The 16242-nt window shown below is 43.3% G+C and overlaps 1 protein-coding gene across 2 annotated transcripts; it reads left to right on the top strand.

Annotated features, from left to right (window-relative positions):
* Positions 1-18: 18 nt before the first annotated feature.
* On the top strand, positions 19-15850 carry MTHFSD (methenyltetrahydrofolate synthetase domain containing). Of its 2 annotated transcripts, none has more exons than XM_040615377.1 (8): positions 19-82; positions 292-395; positions 1824-1937; positions 2534-2647; positions 4295-4385; positions 5283-5395; positions 5607-5732; positions 13921-15850. In XM_040615377.1, the coding sequence occupies exons 1-8, from the start codon at positions 55-57 to the stop codon at positions 14434-14436; spliced, it is 1206 nt and encodes a 401-aa protein (XP_040471311.1). In that variant the 5' UTR covers positions 19-54; the 3' UTR covers positions 14437-15850. The 2 variants fall into 2 exon arrangements, with proteins under 2 accessions (XP_040471311.1, XP_040471312.1); XM_040615378.1 differs by lacking the exon at positions 1824-1937 and adding an exon at positions 1669-1782.
* Positions 15851-16242: the final 392 nt, after the last annotated feature.

The raw sequence follows: 16242 nt of genomic DNA, 5'->3' as shown, positions 1-16242 counted from the left end.
GCGGGGCCTAAGGCGGAAGCTCCGCCCCCGTCGCGGGCCGCCGGCCGCGGCGCCATGGCGGGGGGCGTGCGGCTGCGCGCGGGTGAGCGGCGTGCGCGGAGGGGCGGGCCGGCGGGCTGCGTCACGGCGCGGCGGGAGGGCGGGTGGGAGCGCGAGCGTGGCCGTTGAGGGGCGACCGTCGGTGTGAGGGAGCGGGGCGGGGTGGGCGGCCCGGCGGCGGGCGCGGCGCTCCCCCGTGAGGCGCCCGGCCGTGAGGCGCCCGGCCGCGCCCTCAGCTCTGCCCTCCTCCAGGTGCCTCCAAGTGGGACGTCCGGGAGAAGGTGTGGGACCACCTGGAGGCCAGTGGCCTGGCCAAGTTCCCGCGGCCCGTGCACCGCCGCATCCCTAACTTCAAGGTACGGCGGCCCGCCTGCGGGGCTGGGCCGCGGCCTCTGCGTCAGAGCCTCGGGCCTCGCTGGGCTCTGCAGCCCGGAGCCCGGGCCGGCAGGGCCCCCCAGCTCCCCTGCCTAAGCCCCCCAGGCTGGCAGAGCTCTAACAGACACCACCATGCAAACAGCACGCCTGTGTAATTCATACCGAGTAAAGAAATGCAGGTGCCTGTACCTGACAAGATGTCAGGTGTGTGTGGTGTTTTAATTGGCGGATACACACTCACCTTGTGAATGCAGTAAACATATTTATGGGTGGGAAGGCTGAGGCATTCAGAACTGGATTTCACTCAGGCCCTTAAGTAGGTCCGTGGGATTGGAAAGCTGAGGTCACACATCTTGTGGGACTTGACGTAGGAACATACTGTGTGCTGCCAAAATGTGGATGGTGGCTGAGTTATTGCTGACAAAGTGGTGCTGGCGGTGCTGGCAGAACCTCCCTCCTGCTCTGGCTTCATTGTGTCCCTAGTTTGATGGTTGGGAGAAAGAAATAAGAGGATTTTCAAGTATTCAGTTGGTCAGGCCACTGCTTTGTCATCTGCCTGTTTTAATCTAAGCTCAAGGTGTGTAGCCATGTATCTGCCATGCACTGAAGAAACAATGACTAAAATAGCGTTGTGGGGATGTGCATTGGCTGTTTTAGCCCATGAGTAGTGTTAGGAGATGGGCTCTGCTTTTGCTCAAGGGACTGCCAGAAGTGTTGCACCTTACTTTGGTGCTGAGGTAAAACAGGCGCTGAAGCAGGTGGAGGAAGCCTGAGACTAAAGCAAGGGGATATCAGCTTAAATTACAAGAGGAGTGCGTGCGCTGCTAAGCTTGAGCACCTTACTCAGTTAAGAAGCATATCTTGTGAGTTCAGTATAGTCTCTAAAGCGAGTGCCTTGTCCAGAAAGTCTTCATCCAGAGAGTCTCCAACTATGGCTTGTGTTTGAAGGAATCTGTATTTATTGACTAAAAAGGGAAATTGGTCTTCTGCTTTCAGTTAGCTGTGAAAGAGGGTGAAGTTAGGCAAAGTGACTGTACTTGGATCCCCTCTTTTTCTGAGGTCTGTGAGATACTAGTCGAGCGCTCAGCATCTGTTGGCATGTGAGAGTTTCCCATAGAAGACATCACAAAATTAACACTATGTCACTCGTATTCAAGATCTGGGGAAATCAGCCTCTCTATAGTGTGAAAGATTGTAAATTGCCCATCTCTGCTGTGAACTCCTTGGTGATGCACTGATATCTTGTGAAAACAGGGTGCCTCGCATGCTGCAACAAGGCTTCTGGGTTTACAGGAGTTCAAAGCTGCCAATACTGTAAAAGTAAATCCTGATGCTCCCCAGAAGAATGCTCGCTTTCTAACACTGGAAGTAAGTGAACGAGTTCTCTCCTGATTCCTTTCTTCATGCAGGGGTCTTACCAGGCTTGCTGCTCTATTAAAGAGCTGGATGTGTTCAACAAAGCACGTGAGATTAAAGTGGATCCTGACAAACCTCTAGAAGGTGTTCGGCTAGCTGCGCTGCAGGTAACAGCACCTTTTCACCCCTAAGGAGGAGGGTGGTACAGCAGTGTAGCGCTGGGCAGCATCTCATGGTCAGTGCCAGCCTTTTCTCCAGAGGGAGCTTTACCAGTCCCAAGCCTCATGAGGTTGCTTATGTAAGGATGTCTTTGCCTTTTTGGCAACTACCAAAAGTGCAGGTGGGGCTCGGGGATATTAATATGTTTCTGCAGAGCAATAGCTGTTTCACCATTACTGTATTCTTATTCCCCAAAACATTTAAGGCAGCCTTGCCTCTGATTGCCTTGTGTTTATTGCAAGATGAATGTGTGACAGACTTACCTCAGACCTTGGCACGTGCTCTTGCTTATGTGGGTAGCTCATTCGTTGATGTGCCCTTTAAATCAATAGGTGTCTCTTGCCATTTGTTTCTTAAAACCTTCTCTGGAATTTTGCTGTACTGGAGGGGTTTCACCTACAAGTGCTACACAATCAACAATGCGAACTACTCTATAGCAAATAAGATGATTGACCACATGGAGACCTCTGGGATGGTAAGAATATTTCTTTAGTGTAAAACGTGCCCACCTCCTTTTAATGTGATAATTTCTTTTGTTACATAGGCAAGGAAGACTTTGTTGGTTCCCACACCACGTCTGAGAACTGGCCTGTTCAATAAGATCGTTCCACCTTCAGGTGCAACTAAGGAGATCCTGCGAGTATGTGCTACGTCCCAGGTAGGAATGGAGAATGGGGGAGGTCTGAATTAACTTGTAGAAGAGTGTTGTGTTATGATAGTCTAACTGGAAGTTGGAAAACCAAATGCTACCTGAAATACTGTTCTGCTAGTATGTTACTCCTGGTTTTGTGTACGCAACCACCATTAATTATTTTTTTGATGGTACTTAAATCATGAGGAAATTTAGAGTTTTCACTATATTTTCTTAACAGAATGGTATCAGTATTTTCTGAATGCTTTTGGAACATTATGAGAAAATTTCATAGGTGAGTTAGATCTTTAGGTTTCTAATAAATAGTACTCCTATATTCTGCAATTTTGAGCTAGTGAACCCTGTGAGGACTATTTTAGTGTTTACAGTTTTTGCGTAATCGCGTCGGTAGAATATTAGATGTTAGTAAATAGGAAAGATCAGTTCTTCTAGAATCCTAAGTCTAAACTAACATTAATTCAGTCATTTGCATCAACCGAGGTTCAGAAATGTGTTAAGTTTTATTTTGAAGTGTGGTATGTTGCTGCCCTCTGGTGTTAAAATATCATACTGTACAGCTAAAGTCATTTGGCAGAGACGCCTGTGTTAGTTTATATGTGTCTTTATTTGATATGAAAATGTAACTTGTAAAAAATAAATAGGCCAGCTGTATAAGTTTATTTCCTTCTTTATCTCCTGCTAAGGGCAATAAAGTTCCACAGTAATCCTGTATATAACTGAGGGTTGTAAATGGATGGTAATTAGTAGCGACTTTCTTTGTTGGAAGTTCTGTTACAGTCATTAACTAATTAAGCTTTTCAGGGTTGAAGAGCACTTTTGAAAGAGACCTTTCTCTTGACCTGCTTCAGCCTTCATATCTCATCTGTGATCTTACCACCATGGTCTGGTTTTTCCCCCAACCAGGCTTACTATGAATAGATGCTATTAGCAGTTTATATTTACAAAGCACTGTGCAAACAATTCTTACCATGCTGCTGTGAAGTGGATAATGAGCATTATTACTGATAGTCAGCCACAGATTGCTGATCCCTCTGGTTTTGTGCTCTGCATGGAAAACGTTTGGCTTTCTATTGTGAGGATTAACTTAGCGCAAAGTTGCATTGTTGTGAGGAGGATTTACATTACACTGTGTACCTGGTTGTGCTGCAGTAAAGCATTTTGTGTGACTTCAGGCAAGCAGCTTAACAACTTTATGCTGTAGTGGTCTTTGTCTAAATTAACTTAGTAATTTGTACATGAGAATGAATTTAAGAATTTGTTGTGCTCTGGTACTCCTCATGGGTGTGAATTTACATATTATGACTTAAGGTAGTAGTAGGGTAGGAAGTGTAATTTGCTCTCATTTTGAAAAATAGATGTCCAATAAAGGGTTTCAAAATACGAGTTTGTCATCCTAAATAAGTAACCTTGCTTTAAAAAGTGCCCACCTCCCTTAGCTCTCCTTGAATGTGCCAAAATTCTTCTTGCTGTAGTAGGGAATCTATTCTAGGATTCCCTAGAGGACAACTTTCCAGACATGTACAGCTTGGCTATACATGGAAGAAACACTTTGAAATGTGGGGAGTTACTTGTATTTATCAAAATATTCTGGATCTCTGCCTCACTGGTTGGAAGACTGCACTCTGCAAATCTAAAACTACGTTTTTCTTGCAGGGTATAAAAGAATACAGTGTGCCTGTAGGTCTTGATGGGAAAGCACGGGTGGACTTGGTTGTTGTAGGATCAGTGGCCGTCTCTGAAAAAGGTAAGATAAAGCCGTGTAAGCTTTTCAGGAGGAGGGTCCTAAGTCACCATGCACAATGTCAGCAGGATATGCTGTCCTGTTCCTTTTGGCAGACCCAAACATATCTTTGGAACTGAATTATGGTCTTGCATTTTTGTCTGTTCTGTGTGACAAGCCGCTGATCCCAATCCAACCAGGAAGAATCAGTGCCTGCTTTACAACAGTGCTGCCAGGACTTCAGTGGGCAGACAGCAGTCCAGTTTAGAGCATGTGGGCCAGTGTTTTTGGCCTTCAGTAGAATTGAAGCAAGCAATTTTTTATGTTATATATTATTTTTTTAAAGAATCAAGGAGGGCTCCCTGTTCAGAGGATCTGCTCTGCGCACACAGTGTGTGTGAAAGGACGTGTGTTAACGGCTGCTGATTCAGTACCTATTTGGGGATCAGATTTTGCATTTTTTGGTATTTTGAAGACCTGCTGGTGATGAAAAATGTTCCACTGGCTTTATCCATTGCCTAAAAATAATGTGCTTTTTGTATGTGACCCAGACTCCTCTTTACCCACATGAAGTTAACCTATGTTTGACATGAGTAAAGGGTTCTAATTACAATGGTGATTTTTACAAAAATAGGTTTCTATGTTAATTGAACTGGACTAAATTTGGGTTATTCTGAATGGGAGGCTCCTGGGATCCCTTAGTTCACTGAAACTAATGTTTTATTTTAATTTCAGTGCTGATTTACAAGGGAAGTTGCATTCTGTGAGAAATACTGATCTGAATTTTCCCCGAGTTACAAGTCTGTGCTTGGTTTATCTGTTACAGACTGCTTAGCTTAATTGCGTGCTTTTGACAGCTACCAGCCTTTCCACTCTGCTGTTTCTGCATTTACTATCACTGTTCACTTTTATGTATTTTAGGCTGGAGAATTGGAAAAGGGGAAGGTTATGCAGACATGGAATATGCAATGATGGTGTCAATGGGTGCAGTGCAGGAGGATACACCTGTAATTACTATTGTGCATGACTGTCAGGTAAGTTAAAATATCCACTCTTGAGTGACGAGTCATAACTGTGTGATACTGAGTGGTATGTCCAAAGAAGAGACAGGGAATTATGTTGGTGTGTCATTTACTTTGTTTCCACTGGCATTGACAGATTGCCTGTGTTTCAAGACATCAGGAATGGTGCACAATGTTAGTGAACTTGTTTTTAACTATTTAGCAAATCTCTTGTTCTTTGTAGGTGGTTGACATAGCAGAAGAGCTTCTTGATGATCATGATTTAACTGTGGATTATATACTTACTCCAACAAGAACTATCAAGACTAATTGCAAACGACCAAAACCTCAGGGAATAATATGGCATAAGGCAAGTTAACTCTGGTAACAGTGGCTTGTTGCTACCGACGTTCTGTTGTAAACCCCCCATTTTTTACATATAAACACATTTGTTGTATTAGAAATACTTGTAAAAGAAGCAGATGTGTTTGTCAGATGAAACAAAACTACAGCATCTGTGTTCAGTGTTTTGAAGTGAAGTTTTGAAGTGAGAAGTATATTCCTGAAGATGGTGTTGCTGTATCAAATGGGTTATAGGGCAAGAGTCACTGGAAACATTGTAGATTTTTAAAATAAATGTTGTTTCTTGTAGTTGTTTGCGTTATAATAGCCTGTGGAAGCTGAGGGGCTTCTGCACCTTAGGTGTTGTATTCCTCAGTGCTCTTTGGAATTGGCTCTGTCTGTTTTCTGGAGACCATGCCGTAGGCAGAACTTTATGGCTGTGTGGAATGGGTAGGGTATGTGCTGCTGTGATTGTGAAAGGAAGGCATGACCCAGTGGCTGGTACATTGCTGTTTATGTAGTGGATGTATGGGGTTAACTTTCAAAGAATAGAGAAATCTGTGGCTGGAGCTTGTTTTCAGGTGGAGGAATAATGACTTTATACAGCCTTAAATCATGAATCATTATTTACTGATAATTATTACTTTATGGGTTTGGCCTCTCTGCCCCCCCTCCCCCCCTCCCGCCCAAGATTGTCAGAAACTTCAGCAGCTTCACAAATGGTTTCAGAAAAGCATTTAGTGAATTGTTTTACTGGAAGTTCATGCTGGGAAAACTTTTTCTTTGTCATTAGATTTTCATTCCTAAAGTCATGCAGTTAGGGAGCAGACACAATCCTGCATGATTGAGTAACAGTAGGAGCACACATGAGGAATAGTATACCCGTGTCTTGCAGAAACCGCTGAGGAATTGTTACTGAATACTTCTAGGGAAATCAAGAGTTGTTTGCTAAGCACTTGCCGACTAGCAAAAAGAGTTAAATTTGTTAAGGTGATGTATCTACAACAAATAATTCTAGCCAGTGCTATTTTTATTCCTATGGTGGGAGAGTATTTTACCCTGCATGTGGTTGCGGAGTTGAGGTTATAAATAAATAAATAAAAGCTCTGTCTGTACTAGTGCATTTTTTCCATTGAATTATTTTTGAATCATAATTTTTTAAGGATATTATTGAATGTAATTGTTTTGAAGGCCTACCCCTCGTGGTCCATCCATCTTGCCAACATACTTTTGATCGCAATTTGTCTGTCTTAGTGTCAGACTTCAGCCTCAGTAAGTGGCCTTGCTAACACTTTTTTTCTTTTTTTCTGTCTGATTCCCTTTAGCAGCAACATTTTTCAAAAGTCTGGGGAAACAGTCTCTTGCAAGGGCCATTGAGTTTTTGTGAAACTTTGCCATTCGGGATAAGTCAGTTAGTCTCAAGCGATGTATCAAATGTGATGTGACCTTGGCCTGTCTTTGCTTTTCATAGGAAAACATCAAGATCAGTATTATAATACATGCCTGATAACCTAATGAAATTTCTGCCACAACTCCCTTGCGCTTGTTTCTAAAGCTTGAGGAGAGAGGTTTAGCAGAGTTGTCTAAAGCTTGCGCCACACTGACTTTAGCCAGTTTGCATGAGATAGTGAAACTTTTTCTAAAGGGTTTTCTACATGAGTGGTGGTGTCTGAAAAAATACAGCTCTCGCTGAATTTTCTACACCGTTCGCTAAGAATGAAGCACATTACCTGGTTGACCCTATATTTGAATAGCTGAATGTTGATTTAATGCCTAAAGCTGCTTTTGGCTGTTGATCAGAGCATGCATTGATTAGCTAAGAATATTGGAGAACACTAGCCAGAGCAGGGATAATCATTACATTTCTGTCCATTTGGGACAAGTGTTGCATCTATATCAAGAAGATAGAAATTAGCATTATTCTTTCACAGGGAGCTGAACCACATGTATATTTGTTTTGTACTTCTGGTGGTAACTGTATGTTCAACTCTTGCACAGAGGGTCTTGGAGGTGGGAGGTCTAGTTAATCAACAGGGTGTTAAAAATGCAGGATTTGATACAGGCTATTTAAGTGTTTGTCCTTTGACTTTTCCTGGCTGCTTCTGCATCCTTTTCTCTGCATCCTTTTCTCCTTCAAATCCTGGCTTTACTGATGCATTCATGTTCCTCAGAGCAAAACTAAATGAACCAAGAGGTAGTGAGTAAATAAATAACCCACTTCTAAAATGCAGTGTTTTGTCAACAGAAAAGTAGCTTAACTTTATTGTTAAAATGTGCCATGTATAAAATACATTGCAGAAAAAAAAAAAACCTTCATTCTTCAGGAACATGGCTGATCAAACCAAGACAATGATTTAAGAGCTTAAATTAAAGGTGTTTGCAAACATGGGATTACAGCTAAGCACTGTTGTAAAGGATGTGTTTTCTTGAAGCTGTTAGGATAAATAGCTGTTAATACATGCAGTCTGTTTTCATCTCCAAAAAGGTAAGAAGGTACTTATGCAACCAGCAAAGTGCACGTCTCCAGGCTAAGTTTCTGTGCTCAAAAAGGTACTGCATTCTCCTGGAGTCTTTCTGTTTATGTGCTATGTAGGAAGGAAGTAGTACATCAGATATGGGGACGGGGTACACAGGTGTTCCTCTATGAGTAAATGATTCACTTCTTGGGATAATTGGCATGGTTTGTCCTCAGTTGCCTTCTTTCAGTTCTTGGTGCATAATTTCCAGTTGAGCTATTCCTTGCTGTCGAGGTATTAAGGTTTTCCAAACAGGAATATGTGAATCACTAGCTGTGATTTTTGTCATGGAAGTGCTGATTTAAATACTTCCAAGGAAATAAAAGTTACAAGATTATAAATATGGAAGAAGCATTATCGATATTAGTGCTAGGCATTCTAGAAACGCTTCTAAATACAAAGGCAGTACTGGAGTGTGTATATGGATAACTTTTCTGCATCTCAGTTCAGGGTTTTGAGAAATCAGTGTGTGCTGTTGGAGGACAGCAAGAGCTGCTAAGAGCTGAGCACTCTGGAAAACTTTATTTGGATGCCAGTGGAGAATTATTTGGCTTCATCTGTCTTGAAAATCTAACCCATTGTTTCTGGGAACTGTAAATTCATGAAACGACTTACTTTCTCATTTAGTATTTTGCATGGGTAGCTGTGATCTTTATCTGTGACGTTGTCTATTATATTTGTTGCAATTATGAAGTTATTTGTTCTGTGCTTATTTTAAATTGAAACTGTACAGACCAATTAAAATATTTGGGGTCATGAAGAGGGAAATGAGAGTAGTTGGTGGAAAAATCACTATATTCTAGCAAGCATTTCCTTCTGGTTTTTTAATCATTCTTTTGCTGAGAATCTTGTAGAAGTAGGAAAATCTTTTTCTCGAAATGAAATGAACTGGGGGGAATCCCTGGGTCCAATGTTGAAATTTTAGTACACAGTGGCAGAGGTGGAAACTATCTGACAACAAACAGCTTTTGATTCAGGTCTGTGATAGAATATTTGGAAAGCAAAATTGTGTTGTATTAAAGCTCAAAAAAAAATCACATATTCAAGCTGGTAAAACCTTTACCAGGGACACAGCATTGCCATCAGAAAAAAATTGTTGTTCCTTAAGCCAAGGTTTGATTTGGTTTGGTTTTGTTTTTCGGAGGGATGGCATGAGCAGGGCATGCTTCCATGCATGGCTAAAGATCTCAACACCTTTGCAAATGTGACCCTTGCTGCAGAGTCCACAGAGTCAGTTTTTGCTGATGTATTCCAAATGTGGATTGCATAAGTTTCTCCTGAGGGACACTAGCAGACTTAATGGGCTGCCAGCTCCCAGAAATATGCCCTCAGATTGTGTGCACATATTTGGACATTTTGTGCAAATGAATGATAAAAAGTTCAACTGTGCTGGCCTGTCCTAGCTGTCTTGGCTTTATCTGTGTTTTATCTGTGTTTTAAACCCCTGTGAGCTCAGTGCTCCTTGAAACAAGCAACTGATTAAGGAGGCAACGTGAAGAGTGGGCTCAGTCCTGGAGGCTTTTATGAACAGTCTTGGGTCAGAGACCCCTCAAGGTGGGCAAAGATGAATCTCTCAAACACGTTCTGCCTACCAGCCTCAGGACTTGGAAGAGCTGGTGGATGTGCTGTACTAAAGACTGGTGGTCTTTGCAGCCTTCCACAGCAGGGCCAGCAGCATTTTCTGTCTCCGTCTTGAGCCACGGGCTTTTCTACCAGTTGGTGTGTGCAGATGGGTAGCTGTGTGAAGCAGAATTAAATAGTGGACTTGGCATGCTCTCCAATATATCGCTTCCCTCATCTGCCTCATCGTATAGCTCCAATATATGTCCTTCCCTCATCTGCTGTAGATCAGAACTGCACCGCCTCTGCTGCCAGGGAAATCAAAGTGGTGTTTGGCTTGGCCTGTACTGTATCAGGGGTCAGCATTACTCATTCTGTCAGAGGACAAACACATCTTTCATTTTCCCCATCAAAATATTGAAAGTGGCTGTGTTCACTGTTCTGGAATAACAGAGGTTGAAGAGAGCTCTGATGTTGCAGCAGAGACGTTGCAGTAAGTCCATCTGCCACCTCATTGTTTTGGGACCAAACCAGGTGTCATAAGAGTGGATGCTCAGGGTTAAGTGCTCAAGATTTGTATTGGCACTCAGCATCCAAGGCGCTGTTTTCTTCAGGTTTCTGTCAGAAAGAGGCCACATTTCCCTTCTCAGCTCCTTTCTCATAGCCCGGTAATTGTGTGCCAGAAGAATTCATCTACCCTGCTGTCCTCTTTCCCCAAGGCTCTCCCAGCTATGGCAGGGAGTGGGCAGGATTGTTAAATGATTAATTGCCTTTGGTGGAGTTATTTTTAACCTGAATCACTTCAGTTACTGAGTTCATAGCGCAGACCCACAAGCACTTTTGTTGGCCAACTCCAGAGGGCTGAAGTATGGAACTGGCCTGGGAATTGGTGGTCAAGGGATAATAGGAAACTTCTTCAGCTGGCTTCACTGCCAAAGCCAATCATTTAGCTAAATCCCAACACTCAATAAGAAGTTTACAAACATCAATAAATGGTTTGGCCTTGACCTTGTAGGGATAGAGGGAGCAAGGGAAGAAGCTTCCCACCACTGGGTTTACCCAGGTCCACATAACGGGATCAAGTCCTTTGCATCCTGGCTTAGCCTAAAGCACTAGGCAAGGCTAGGGAGGAGTGACCAGCCGGCACAGGACCAAGAAACGTGCAGCTTGTTTGAAAGAGAGGAGGAATATCTTTGGCCTCTCTCCACATGGAAATAAATCATTGCAATCCTCCACAGCTCACAAGACAAAAGAAACTTTTTGCATGATCGTAATTAGCAACACATTGTAGTACCACAGAGTTCTTTTGTTTGTTATTTTGCAACAGAGCAGAGCAAGTTTTTTCCTCTCCTCTGCCACCCACTGCCCCCTTTGCCCTTTTGGCTTTCACCCCCTGCACCCCAGAAAAGGTAGTGGCTTGGTTTGTTGAATCAAAATTCTGAAATCCCAAACCGAGTTTCTGCCTTTCATTTACATAAAAGTGGGGAAAAATAGGGGAAGATTTAGAAGGTTTGGCCCAGCTGAAAGTTTCTCCTAGACCCAAGGGAAAACAACCCTTAAGGTAAATCCTCTGGCTCTCTTTTGTGGCAGAAGGATGTAAGTTGATAGTGTCAGAACTTGTCTAATGTATGTTTTTTATGGATTGTTTTCCGTTACAAAAAAATCCAAGTGCCAAAACATCTGCCTTTGTTGCTTTGGTATTGTAAAGGCTACGTACTCTTATACCTGCGTAGGGCTGAACTTAAAGTAATGATGGGTTCACTTTGTGGTGGTGTTTGATCAGAGCTTCAGCTTTTATAGAAAACAACAGTTCCTAGCCCTTACAAAGAGGCTGTTGTAACTACATCTTCCTGAGTTTGCTGGGAGCCTGAAACAGATGCGGAAAACTACTGGGCACTCTAGTGAGAGGAGAGGCCATGTTTGAGCCTGGCCAGCTGGAGTCTCTTAGAGAGTATGCTGGCCCCTGGATCATCTAAATCCTCTCCTTGGTTTGTCCTTGAAAGACTGAGAGTTCCAGAGTTCATCCTCTCAGTGCCCACCTCTTTGATTCCCTTGATGTACAAAGTGGTGAGGGTTTGCCCGTGGTGGCATTGATCTTTCTAACTAAACACCCAGTCCATGCCTTGGGAACCGAGTTTAATTTCAGGGTCAAAGGAACTGTACATACACTTGGTAAGAGGTTGAGGCTGTGCTTTGGGCCCAGGAGTGATTACTTGCATGAGGATAGAAAAATGTTTTTCCTGTTTTGTTTAATTAGCATAGAGCTTACGTTTCACATAGAAATTTGACAGAGGACAACAAATGTTCCTAATTGCTGGCCAGTAAAAACAAAGTAAGATGGCTTCAGCCATTGGTTTGATGTTGTATCACCCAGGGAAGGGGAGTTTGCTGTCAAACACAGCAGTCTGAATTCTTGGCTGAGAAAAACAAATCAGGCCAGGAATCCACAGAGCAATAACTCTTCAAAATCTGAAAATGGCATGTACCTTTCAGAGTGCAGAGGCTCCCAGAGCCCCAGAGGAAGTCCTTGCCTCTCTGTACTGGCAGCCAGATCAGGCCAAATTTGTTCAGAAATTGTTCTCAGTCATAAAGTTTAAAGGGTCTGATCCCAAACACCTTGACTCTGGGTTTGCAGTGTGGCAGAATGGAGGTGGCCTCTGCCCATACTGGTTAGTCCTATTCTGCTGTTTGATACTATATTAACAAGACAGAGCTAGGACCCACTTTATGTAAATTGTATTTTTATTTAGTTTCAGCCCAAAATAAAACTTGCTTGTTTGCTTCTCAGAAGAGAAGCCCTGGGAATGTTTAAGATAATTCTGTTGACTGGCTTTCCCGTTACCTAAACCCAGCATTGCCCCCACCCCATCTTTGATTTATTCAGGTCACTTCAGAGCTGGGCTACTCTTCCTGTACGTTTTAGCCTTGAAGTGGTGCAGGCAGATCCAAACTCAATCTGACTGTAATTGTAGAATTCGGGGGCTCTGAGATGAGAGATCTGAGCTGGGAGATCTGCAGGCATATTCTAGCCGGGATATGGTGGTGCTAGTCCCATACAGCCTGCTGAGTAGTGACCCTGCTCAAGTGGCTTGCTCACACTGTGTGGGCTACTAGCTTGGGTCTCTGCTAGCTCAGGCATCGCTTCCCTAGGCTCTGTTTTGCTCCCTAAATTTAAGAATTGAATCTTGTGTTGATGGATGTTCTGCTTGTCCAGCAGCCAAGTACGAATTATTCCTCCTTCCAACTGCAGTCTGCAAGCCAAGAGCTAGACCACATTAGCTAGGGAACCACTGCGTTTCCTGCCAGTCACTGAGTGCAGCCTAGGGCAGCTCATGCCTGAGATGGATAGGGTTCAGCTGTTGAGAGGAAGAGCCCTTCCAGAAAAGCTGCTTGTGAGCTGGGGATGGGTGGAAGGGATAGAGGGTTCAGTTTTGAAGTATAGTGTCCAGGTGCTTTTCCGTTCTGTGATCCAACCCAGCAGACTGACGTGGGATCTGATGAGTAGCTGCAGGTGGTGTGTGAGGTCAGATGACATGGGGAGGCCGTGCTGATGTGCCACAACCAGAGAACGTGCCTCCAGCTGGGCCCACATTCATAGGAGCCCTGCTACAAGGCACGCTCCCCAGCTGCAAACTCAACACCATCGTCCCTCCCCATTGTATGATCCAGCCTACGGGATATCCTGTTTTGAGAGAAAAGAGCGCGAGGAGGTCTGCAGAATGAAAGTAACTGATGGTCTGATGAATTGTAAGCATTTAAGATTCTGCCAGAGCAGGAGCACAGGACCTTGGTCAAAGCAATCATTAAGGGATAACAATGAGAACACGAATCTGAAAGCACTCTGATAAATAAATGTCAAAATCGGATGGTTCTGAGTTTGGTTTTGATTTTCCTGCTGGATCTACATTGTGCTGCTTGCTTAAAGAGTAACTAATGTTTATTTTTGTCCTGCAATGTGTATTTAGGGAGCAGCTTCAGAATCAGGCCAGCAATTAGTAACATTTTGAATGCTCTGGCACTCTGAATGTAGCAATGTAATAAGGTTCCTCTCTTTTTATGGCACAAATGGGTCCTGATGGTGGTTGTCTTTTTCTGGAAGGCGAGAAATCTCATAGTTGTATCTGTCTTCCTCCTTTTTAGGTCAGCTATGAGATGCTGGGAAAAATCCCCATCCTAAAGAGTCTTCGATACAGAGAGAAGCAGGCTGGCAAGGATGTCACCCTCCAAGACGAACATTCAGACTTGGCAAATGCCAACACACCAGCAGCGTTAAATGAGGAGGTAGTGGCTGAAAATACACGACCGCAGGCTGCTACGGGCTCAGCTCAAATAGGACAACATTGTGCTGAAAGTGATTCTCTAAGTCACAGATTAGAGGGATCTGGCATGATCGCTACTGTGTATGTGGGGAACATACCTCCCAGCCTAAGAGTGAGCGAGCTGAAATGTGCTTTAAGGGAGTTCCATGCAACTCCTTTACGACTGAATTGGCAAGCAGCACAGCATAGGGCTTTTCTCGATTACAAGGATAAAGCAACCGCAGAGAGTGCTGTATCCTCTTTGAAAGGCTTGAGCCTCGGGGGTAATACTTTGCGAGTCGAGCTGGCCAAGAATCAGAGAAACAAAGGGCAAGTAGAAATCAATAGTCAGAAATGAATATGAATAGAGGAAAAAACTGGGCGTGTTTTCATTGTTTTGTGAGAAGCCAACCTAAGTTTTCAAGGATATGGGTATATCCTCTGATTTCTGCAGGCTGAACAGCAAAGCGCAAGGCCAACTTTTCACACAAACAAGGCATACATCTCACAGCTGACTTGCCTGCCTCATCCTGCAGTTGTACATGCAAAGTGTACTTGTCTAGACAGGTGTCAGAGGGGCCGTTTCTCTAAACAGTTATCCACAAAGTACCCACATTCTGTGTATTTGTGTTTTTGTTGGCCATGGGTTGATTTGCCATTTGGTGTGTACGTTTGTGAGGCCTGGATCAAAAACCTGCCCCTTGGTAGCTGCATGCAGCCACATGTAGCAAGGTGGCTATGTTCTGTCATCTGAAGGCTGTACCTGCAAATTTGTACTTGTGAGCTTAAAAGCCAGCTGTGGAAAATCTGTCTTAAGGGTTACAATTCTGTTTACTAAAAAACGGCTTTTGCCTATTGGGAATTTTCAGCATATTGTTCATAAAAATGGCTTGGGGGAGAGATTGTCCATTTTTTGTGCTCTTGAAGAATGGCTGTGGAAACACTGGCTCAGCCACTGAGTTCTAGTAACAGCTGTTAACATCAGGTGGAAGAGATGGTAGCCCCTTTCTCAGCTTTGTTGGGTTAATTCAGCCCTTTGTAAACCTTATATTTCTTATTTCAGTCTGGCAGAGCAAAGTAAAGACCAGCTTTCTGCTCTGCTTTTCCCCAAAACACTTCAGCTGCCTTTTCATGGATGCAGAAAATTATAAAATAGATGCTTTTCCTGGTTGTCTCATAACTTGCTGTGATTCCATTGCTTCTGTGAAATGACATTAATATTAATCATTGTAGTGGAAATGAAAAGCAGACAGACCACAGTCAAAACTTGTGGGTGACTAGTCTGGTATGGAGTTGTTTGAAAAGTTGCTGGAGATAGTAGCAATGCCTGTTCCTGCTGTGCCTTTGTCACCACCAGTGTGGTCTTCCTGCACCCGCAACATCAGACAGCGAGGAGGCTTAGGCAGCAGCACTGGCAGCTTTTCATTGTGAAAGTGCTATCAAGTACTAGCTTGAACAGTAAGAGTTGTACGCACGTGAACGTTCACTTAGGGTGTAAGGGCAAATGAGGATTTATTTGGTATGGCTTTTATTACTTTTCTTTTTTTTCTATGGTTTCCTGTTCCTGAAAAACAAGTTGAATTTTGGCCGAACGATCCTTTCTAAACAGAAGCACTTTTGCCATTGATGCTGGGCACATAGTCAAAGTAAGCATCTAAATGGATATTTTTTTTAAGTATGAGTTGGAAACTTTTTTTAGCCAGAGGGTACTGTTAAGTATATTTTAAGCACATTATTATGCCTCAAGGGTCAGGCATTTCATAAAGTATTAACTAAAAAGTTCTCGTCATTATCAAGTACTCTGTACGGAGGGGCTGAAGGAAAGCATTGCTTCAGCTTCTTGTAAGGTCAACAAAGGAAAGGTTTCTGGAAAAAAAGCAGTACTATGCTCTAAAATGCTCTCTTTTTCTCTGACTCAAAATTATTTTCAGTATCACTTAGTCTGAATTAAAATATAAGCACTGTGAAGTCCTCTGCGTCTTTTTTCAGTAGTTGTGCATTTCAAGGATGAGTCAGGTGTTATGTTACTACTTAAACATACAGGTTACATCATGAGCTTAGAAAGCCTGGGCAAGAAAAGCAAAACAGTAATTATGTATCACTGCCTTCCCCTTCCAAATGAGGGCAAATAAGTAACATGATCATGTGATGTTCTTTTTGACGC

The sequence above is a fragment of the Falco naumanni genome, chromosome 15, assembly GCF_017639655.2.
Source record: "Falco naumanni isolate bFalNau1 chromosome 15, bFalNau1.pat, whole genome shotgun sequence".
Taxonomy (NCBI): domain Eukaryota; kingdom Metazoa; phylum Chordata; class Aves; order Falconiformes; family Falconidae; genus Falco; species Falco naumanni.
The sequence above is the reverse complement of the archived record's forward strand: the minus strand, read 5'-3'. Positions and strand labels throughout refer to the sequence as shown.